This window comes from Brachypodium distachyon, chromosome 2 (genome assembly GCF_000005505.3).
Source record: "Brachypodium distachyon strain Bd21 chromosome 2, Brachypodium_distachyon_v3.0, whole genome shotgun sequence".
Taxonomy (NCBI): domain Eukaryota; kingdom Viridiplantae; phylum Streptophyta; class Magnoliopsida; order Poales; family Poaceae; genus Brachypodium; species Brachypodium distachyon.
The window spans coordinates 14,214,417-14,223,751 of NC_016132.3; the positions used below are offsets into that span (position 1 = coordinate 14,214,417).

Below are 9,335 nucleotides of genomic sequence, written 5' to 3' on the forward strand. Positions count from 1 at the left end.
TTGTTACAGCTATCCCTAATCATCACTGTATAGTGAATCGGCCAGAAAATGTCGACCAAACTGACATGCCGTCGTACTGCCAAAGAAACTAATTACCGTTGCGTAACATCGGACTCGGACAGATTCCCATACATTGATTTACTAGTGTGCAAACGCAACAGAAGTTAATAAAGTCTTAGTAGTAATAGTGGCGGCAAACACGTCCAGAATTACTCTTGCCAGATTAAAACAGACAAGTTCTCATCAGAGTGTCTTGGAAAGCATCACTAAAGCAAGCAGTAACATATATACACACAATTGCCGGATAAATTACGCTTTTAAGAACGCCAATCTCTCCCCCGGCACATGCGTTTGTTCGCCTCCGCTACGGGGCGCTCCACCCTGCCTTTTTCAGGCTGCCTTCGCGAAGCCAACCCTCAGCTTGCCGTAGTCGAAGACGGTGTGGTAGGGACCCATGAAAACGTCTCCCAAGATCCTGCAATTGGAAGATGGGTCAGTGTGCCAGAAGCAGAGATCAAGACTTGGGGGGAACAGGGAACTTGTAACTTATTCTCTGGTCAAGCAATATCCAGCACTTCAAGCTGGATTTTTAGCATCCTCGGTAATAGTGCCAGATATTAGGTTTGACACACTGAAATGTGTTAAAACGAATGATGATGTGAGGACAGGAACCATATATTACCAGAGAGGACCACGAGGAGGAGGGATGTCCATGGCTGTGAATCCACTGATGCACTGGGCAGCAGGTCCTTCACCAACCTTCAGAATGTACTGCACAGCCGAAGGGGAAAAAAAATCAATCCCAGGCTAAAAAAGCTAGTCACATATATGAACAGCTAAAGCGTGTCAGACAATTCGATGTACAAGAATAAGCTTGTCAGGAGGCCCATAAGGAAAACACTAGGGGAGAAAAGGCAAGGGGAAGAAGTTGCACCTCTTCTGGTTTCAGCGCGAACTTTTTGCCTCCAATGGTGAACTCAATCTCAGGCATGGATGCAAGGCTGCCACAGTCCACGGATGATTCTCCCATGGGACTTGGGAGACGGTCGCATAGCTGCAAAAATGGTACAGTTACGTTAAGTATAAGTATCACCGCACTGGTAGAGCGACTTGTGCAGAAGTCACTAAGCTAACCTGATTAATGTAATTCAATATGACATCCTGGGTCTTGTTCTGTGAAAGTTGGTTCTGCATCCATACAACAGCCATCTCACAGGCATTGCACATGGGATCGCTGTGGAGACCGTTCGATTTCTCAGCTTCATCGTCAACTACGCTCCGAATTCCAGCACTGTGTTTACATAACAGGTGGAGAAGAGGAAAATGAGTTCACAATAGGAAAATGAGTTCACGATAGTAGAGATTTAGGGGGGAAAATGAGTCACAGCAGTAGCAGAAGGAAAAAAAATGAGACATAATAGGTACTAGCTACACTTTGGTCAGCCATAACTAGACCGTAACAACTAACAAACATGGTCACTGTGATATAATAATAGTACTAGCAAAACTTGACTTCACAGGAGTAGATACCAGTTGAATAGCAAATGTTCTATTTTAAAAATTCAGAAATGGTAAAGTATTTAATGATCTCACCTGACACCGCGAGTCCCATCAAATGTGCACAGACCAACCTGAGAGCAGATCTTTTTTGGCTGTGTCTGCAATATGACCCCAGAGGAAGTTTAGTCACACTCATAGGTAACATAATTAATCAAACTACCTACCAAAATAGCAAACATGTGATACGGAAATATACAAACCTCTGCTAGCAACAGGTCTAGGATCTGCTGTCCATATTGAGAAACCACTGTTTTGCACTCTTGGCTGACCACACCAGCAGCACCGATCTTCTCATTAATTTCAGTGATTATGGCCTACATGGAGATAGTAACTTGTCAAAACTCCTCAGTTGAACTCAGGTATGGAGCAAAGAAGTGAACATCAGTAATAACAGCGTGGTTCAGATCAACTCCTACACAACATTCAAAATGAGTCATACAGATTGTGTAAGCATTCTTTTTAAAATTAGCTTGATTAGCTTGGAAGGTTATTGTTTCTCGGAAACTCCTGAAATTATCATAGCTACAATTAGGATTAGGACACTTCACATGTATCTCAGATACATGATTTAAAGTAAGGCTAAACGCTGAGACTAGCAAGTACTCCCTCCGTTCCATAAAGATTGGCGCGGCTTTGAACTAACTCTAGTGCAAAACCGTGCCAATCTTTATGGAACGGAGGGAGTACATGTCAGGTGCTATACCATCATATTTCTTAAGCACCTCAATAGGTGTCCAGTCTGTGAATTTAGAAGCTCATAATGTTTTAGAACATCAGTATGTGTATAAGTGTATTGTATCATCACTAGGATATTTGTCCAGAGTACATCGAACTGAGCAAAGTTGCAATATTTAGTAGACATCGACATACAATAGCTATTTTAATTGCAGAAGTGGACACAGATTGACACTGTGAAGATAAGCATAAACATAGATCTGCTAACTTACTGTGGGGCCAGCAAGCAATGAAGTTCCAGAATCCGCAATCGCGGCACAACCACCAGCGCAAAAACCTGATAAATGACACAGGTGTGGAGATATGTAAGAAATTCTGATTGAGACACAAAAGGCTTGAACATCAATACAAACACTGCAGTACCTGTGGACTTCCCTCCAACCAGGACATCACCCATGTCAAACTGCAAAAAGTATGTGTATTATTGTATCAAATATCCAATGACTGGATATATTACTTAATTTATGCAAGAAACAAGACAAACCTGCCAATATCCCTTCTGAGTGACTGGGACGTATGTATGTTCGCCTATGTAGTGTTTAGGATCCATTCCTCCAAACACAATTTCACCACCTTCTCCTTCACCGGCATGTCGGTTGAACCAGAAAGAGAAAACAGGGTCGCTGATGAGACCTTGCTCTATCATTTTATACCTGCAACATTGACAAATCATTGGGAGCATGAATCTACTATAATACACAGGACATGCAAAGCTTCAGTGTGATGGCATATATGACACTGGTTTCCACAGTGAAACAGAAGAAATACAACATTAACCAAACTGTAGCACAGTTCCACAAGCATCATCGCCATAAGTACAGAATTTGTATCTTAGTTACAAGCCTAAATAGCATGATGATCCAGTATAATATCCAATTAAATATCATGAGAAACAAGAAATAGGGACACACGAGAGTAAGTAGAGCCAAGTTTCACGGTAATTGTGTCAAGTGGACAAAGGGAGATAGCTATTTTCTTCATCAGGTCAATACTTAGGAAGTTAGGATGCGGACAAGGCAACAACCTATATATATGTTACATTATGCACATATGCACTATGGAGCGCCAATGTCCTTCAGCTAGTGAAAGAACTGTAATAGCACTGAATGGCAATATGTGCAATACAACATCATTTCTGTATGGTAATTCAACTATGCAAAATAAATTAACAAATTCCAGATTGTCTTACCACACAGGTACTGCTTTCCCAACAGATATTTCCTGAAACCCAAGCCCAAGGATGCCATCGAACTTTGCAACCATGAAAGTAACACCTGGCTCCTTTGTAGCTTCAATAAACTCCTAATACAATGAACCAAAAATATATTAACAAAAAGATATCCAATAAGATGCATGCCATCAGGACTAGATCAAGAGATCAACTTAGAAATATCGAGACACAAACCTGATCTTTGACAACTAGATCACCTACTGTAACACTGTCCTCGCTGAAATACCCAGCAATTGAACCTGTGCCATACTGAATGGCAGCAGGTTTTCCTGGTGAGACAAGATAGAACAACATTGTCAAATGGCGAATGGGCTACCTTAAGGACGCTTAAAGAGATGAATTAATCAAAGCAAACAAAAATAAAAACAATAAGAATATGCCAGAAGATTTTATCAATATATCACTCTATAAAAAAATGTTTACTCCATGACACAAAAATGTAAGGACTAAACATGATGATTTGTGCTTAATAATTGATTAAAGTTGCAAGTGCTGAAGAATAAACAGACCAATTTACAGGCATGTGTTAAATTTAAGGCTTAGTGTAGTTACTCCGGTACATACATGTATTTAATATGCTCAATAAAGAAAGATATTGCTGCGACACTCCAGCACTATGTCAGACTACACCGATTGGCACTACATCCACATCAGTTATTTTTTAACATCCTTGAAAAAGGATGTTGCACCTAACGTCAAGCAAACAATCTTGCTGGACGTTGCTAACCATGAAAGGTCTACACATCTAATATGGGTTTTGGGTTTCTCGGAAACTATTTTTCATGACTTGGACCCAGCGCATACAGATTTAATTCCAGAATTCAATATGATTGGTACCGCAAACCATATATTCATCCATAAATACTGAACATCTCTTCAGAACAAAGGCCAATTTTGGGTTAACAAACAGGCATATGTCAATATGACACATACTATAAGCTAAGCCACTACCTGGAACTAAGTAGATAAGAAATACCATGAAGATTTTAATTCTAATTTAAATAAAAAATAATCATTCTCACATCAGTAGGACGGTTAGCTGGTGAAGGGGAAATGCATGTGAATTGTGAAGTACACAATTAAGAGAAGGATGTATTCCATACTATATTCACTGGCTTTAACAGTAAGCAAATTGATAGGCAGGCAACCTGTCTGCTACAGCACAGCACAAAAACTAGCCTGCTGGTGAGAAGTTTTAAGACGCTAACCATTCTTCTTGTAAGTGCTTGACTGCCCTGCCTTGTAGCGTGAGTGGAAGTAGCAAGCAATCTGCACTCATCAATCAACACCAAAACAAAGTCAAAACAGTATCACAAACAACCAAATCCTAGAGAAAGAAACGAAGGCGAAGACCGAAAGCCGCACCGAGAAGTAGCACTTGGCGGACGGCACCCAGAGGTTAGAGCTGCCGGTGTCGAAGATGACGGTGAACTTCTGCGGCGGCGTGCCAACGCCGATCTCCCCAAAGTACTGGGCGTTCATGTAGTTCTGCAGGGCCACGATGTCGCCCTCGTCCTCAGAGCCCAGGGAGTTGGCGCCGCCGAGGTGCTGCCCCTCCTCGCCGGAGAGGCGCGTAGCGACGCGGTTGTTTTGGTCGATCGGCCGCTTCTTCAGCGCGATCCGCACCAAGCCTTCCGCCTCCGAGGCGGGGAGGAGGGCCTGGAGCAGCACGGCCGCGAAGAGCACCAGGACGACTCTGCGGGTCCCCATGGTTGCGATCTGCAGCAAATCGGAAGGATTAATTCGAAGTTCTGGAGGAAATTTGAAGGGAAACGAGATTGGGTAAATCCTAATCCTAATGGGGAAAAGTAACATGGTAATTCGCTATAGTTAACTGACACTACTGCGACTGGATCGAGTACTGCACACACGAACACGAATAATGCAGGAATCAGTCGCCGCTTCAGGAGGAATTTTAGGCTCTAGCGGAAACGAAATCGAGGGTTTCAGGACGACACCGAGACTGGAAGGGGAACAAACCCGAAAAAATTCCTCGAAACTTGGAAGCGAAACAACGCCACGGAACACGATTAAAAAAGGCCTAGAATCAACCCCCTAAACCACGAACAGGAGAACAACAAAAAAAGAAAAGCTCAATCTGACCCGCAGCAACACCCAGCACGATCCGACCAAAGCCTCTCCAGGAGGAAAACCAAAACCAGATCGCTTCCACAAAATACACCAGCAAGCAGATCCTGCCCAAAACCCACACGAGAATCACCCGCTCCCACCGCTAATTCGAGGGAACCAGCCCACGAGCCACCGCGCAGAGGAGAGAACTCACCAGAAACCCGAAAGCAGAAGCAGGAAGGAGACGAGAGCGCAGAGACCGGAGCCAAAGCCGACTGACGCTGCAGCAGGGAGCACAGCACGACGCGCACCACCGGCGTGCCTCTTTTATAAAGCGGTCCAGGGACAGAGCGCTGCACGCCGAAGCTCCCCCTTCCTGGCCGTCGGATGCCTGGACGGTGCCAGGTGGGCCGTCTGATGAGGATAGCCCCGAAGAAGTGCCGCGAAGTGGTGCGTGCGTCAGGGGAAGGGGGGTTACGTGGTGACGTGGCATCTGGTGAGGACTTGCGGGTGGTATCTGAAGTTTTCCTGATGGATAGAGACGGGATACTGGAGAAACGGAACCTTGGGGTTGCTTTGCGTGGAAGTAATTGGGGTTTCATATAATGTTTCTGCCAGGACATTGTATATTAATCGTATCAGAATAATGGTACTGTTACTAAATTGAGATTAGGTGTACTGTTGGAAGAAAGGTGCATTGTTGTGTGTATATCTAAAGGGTTTGCTTGTCTCGATGGTTGATCTGTGCAGGAAGATGGGGTGTTTATCTTTGAAGTGGCAATATTTGGTCCGTGAGCGGAAATTCTCAGTCAGTCTCTTGCTAAATGATATTCTCGAAAAAGAAAAAGTCTCTTGTTAAATGGAAGGGTGTTCTCTTATGTGTAGTGTTGTCTACAATTAATCCCTTCCCTATCTCGTGGTGGCGAGGGAATTCTCAGCATGTGCTGATTATTATTTTTGCAATTCTATAAAGCATCGGCATCTTTGCGTTGCCTAGCGAATTTCAGATGTAATATCATGTGACGATGCAGAAATAAAGTGCTAGGATATATAGTCTCACTATGTTGGAGTACTGCATGCTTTGATTGTCTTTGCATTTGAGGCACGAGTTGTGCCCCCGCGAGATTGTACGTGCATCGCGGGAGGAAAATAGGTTTATGTAGTGATGTGGCATTTTTCGATGACTTGTGGGGTAATATGTGGAATTTCCTTTTTCTTTTTAACCGGGATCTCTCCCCTTTCCATTACTCACATAACGAAAATACAAAGCTTGTCCACCCACATCCACACCAAGGAGTTTAAAAACGAAATTGGGGAGAGAATAAAACTATTGGGACAGAAAACCCGCTGACCAGTCTCGCAATCGGGAAACAGACTACGGGACGAAAACATGTCCCCCCTAAATTTAGCCCTACCAAGTTCATACGAGAAAAAACACTTTCGAGACAACCATCATTACAAAAGGATCAGCATAACAGCAAGCAAAGTAAACAGCCTCCTCAGCCGAAGTCAAGCATCCGTGATCCCCCAGTCGGTGCATCAGGTCATGGGCATTATGCACCAGTTGCCTTGCTCCAGCTCTTAGCATCTCCGCATCAGGCGCCTTTTGTAGACCTGTCCGAGATAGCAAAAAAGAACACGCGGCAAAAACAATCTCAAATATGTGGAATTTCCTGACAATGACAGTATGGAATCTATGGATGAATTAAGTATTGGACATAGGGTTGCTTTGCTCGGAAGTAAACAGGGGTTTGATAATGCTAGATTACTAGTTATGCAAGGACGTGTATGTATTCAGGCTAGTGATGTTACTAAACTGAGATTAGTTGTGTTGTTGGAAGGTGCTGAGGCATGGGTGGACCGCGAAAATTAATTTAGAGGGGTCAAAAATTACAATTACTTGAATATATACATCAAAAGTAGAGAAATGGAGACAAATGATTAAGCTAAGTGGGGACAATCTCACTATTTCATTGATTTAGTGTAGGAAGATTAAAAAGTTTAGTGGAGGCAGCTGTCCCCACACCTTTTAGGCTGGTCATAGTGGGGAGTAACATAATATGTTACTAGTCTAAGTTACCACCTTCATAATGGGTATTAACATATATGTGGTGTCATGCATTGTGTCATTTATTAGATTGCAGATTCATTTTGGTTTAGTTTGTGTGATGTTATGGTAACATATCTAATTACCACCTCACTCTCTTCCTTCATTTAATACCATGCCATGTCACCAAAATGACTAATGACTAGTTGGCATGTTACTATCTAAGTTACTCCCATTATGAGTAGCCTTAACCTGGATCCGGAGGTGCATATATTTAAGAGGTTTGCTTATCTCAGAGTGGTATATATGTGCCATCTTTTGGCAACGCCTCGCGGAGGAACAAGTACGTGCTACGAATTCTCGTACTCTCTCTTTAGGCAGCTACCAGTGCTCGCACGACTTCCTCATTTTGCAACAACGTGACAAGAGCGACATGCATAATTAGTCACGGATATGTATGTTTAAAACGGGCGACGTATCAGATGAAAACTCCGGTCCATTAAAAATTTGCAAAACTTCCGTTTTGAACCGGTAGACAAAGAATACATGGTTCAGATCCAGGTTGCCAAGACTGGCTGCTTCACTGACTTCCTACGAGTGAACCAAGCTGAAAAATTCAGATGCCACTTAGGTGACGAGGCCCAATGCTAGAGGCAGGCAGCTTGGACCTGTAGAAATTAATTAACGCGACCGAGCTTTAATTAATTTTCTGCAACGCATCGCGTGCACGCGAAAAAGGACCCGTCTTTATTCCGTCGCATCGGATGGCATGTGATGGTCCGTCGCGGGTGTGAACTGGGAGGACGAACCAGACAAGCAACGCATCGAATGATTGACCAAAGGGGATGGGGAGATATTCTCTTGTCATGCTGCTAATTGGATTGGATAGTACTTTCTTGACGAGAAGATAATTAATGTGGACAAACTGTGCGTGCTCTGTCTTATTGCACGATGATGGATTAACTATATTTTCTTCTTATTGTTTCGAAAGGGAATTAACTATGTTTTCTTTGGAGCTCATGGGAATATATTTTGGGTTCAGATGGGGAGCAAGTCAACAGCACTTGGCTGCTCTTCCTTGCTTTTTTTTTTGTTTGAAAGAGGGCACTTCCTTTTCTTTAGTTTCATACTCCCTTCTATCTATCTTAAATTGTTGTCGAAACATTACATGTATTTAGACGTTTTTTTAAAAAATACATTAATATTTGAATAAATTTAATTTAAGAATTTAGAAACAAAGAGAGTATGAAAGAGTGGAATGTAAGTATGGAAATGAGACAGGGTGCCTTCGCCAAGTTTGCTTAGGGAGCGAACGAACGACGACCCTCAAGTCATTCCGTCAGGCAATCTCTCTCGCCTGGCTCTTCCATCTCTTCGGTCGATCTTAGTATAGAGAGGAAGATCTTTGAGAAAAGAAAGACCGAGAGGAAGGAAGGAAGGACATGGCCGTCACGCAACGACTAGCTGCTGTTAACGCCATTTCATCGTTATCTTCTGGTCGGTCTGCATCCTGTGCATTCCATCCCCTGCGGCGCGCGTCCATTATTTGCGTTCGGTTTCCATTGTTCCTGCCGAGCCGCCGGACGGCCTTGACCAATCTGAATTACTCCGTAAGTCCGTATCACAATCGACCTTCGTGCATGCATGCAACTGGACTCGAGAACGTCCAAAACGAGAAGGGGGTTACGTGTA

The 9,335-nt window shown here is 43.3% G+C and overlaps 1 protein-coding gene across 1 annotated transcript; it reads right to left on the reverse strand.

The window, feature by feature from the left end:
* Positions 1-103: 103 nt before the first annotated feature.
* Positions 104-5,967, reverse strand: LOC100839392 (phytepsin). Its single transcript, XM_003567821.4, has 14 exons — positions 5,811-5,967; positions 4,892-5,245; positions 4,735-4,795; positions 3,701-3,795; positions 3,485-3,597; positions 2,780-2,948; positions 2,659-2,698; positions 2,508-2,572; positions 1,761-1,874; positions 1,594-1,658; positions 1,135-1,291; positions 935-1,054; positions 683-771; positions 104-475 (listed from the first exon to the last, which is right to left on the reverse strand). The coding sequence occupies exons 2-14, from the start codon at positions 5,234-5,236 to the stop codon at positions 391-393; spliced, it is 1,518 nt and encodes a 505-aa protein (XP_003567869.1). The 5' UTR covers positions 5,237-5,245; positions 5,811-5,967; the 3' UTR covers positions 104-390.
* Between the last annotated feature and the right edge of the window lie 3,368 nt (positions 5,968-9,335).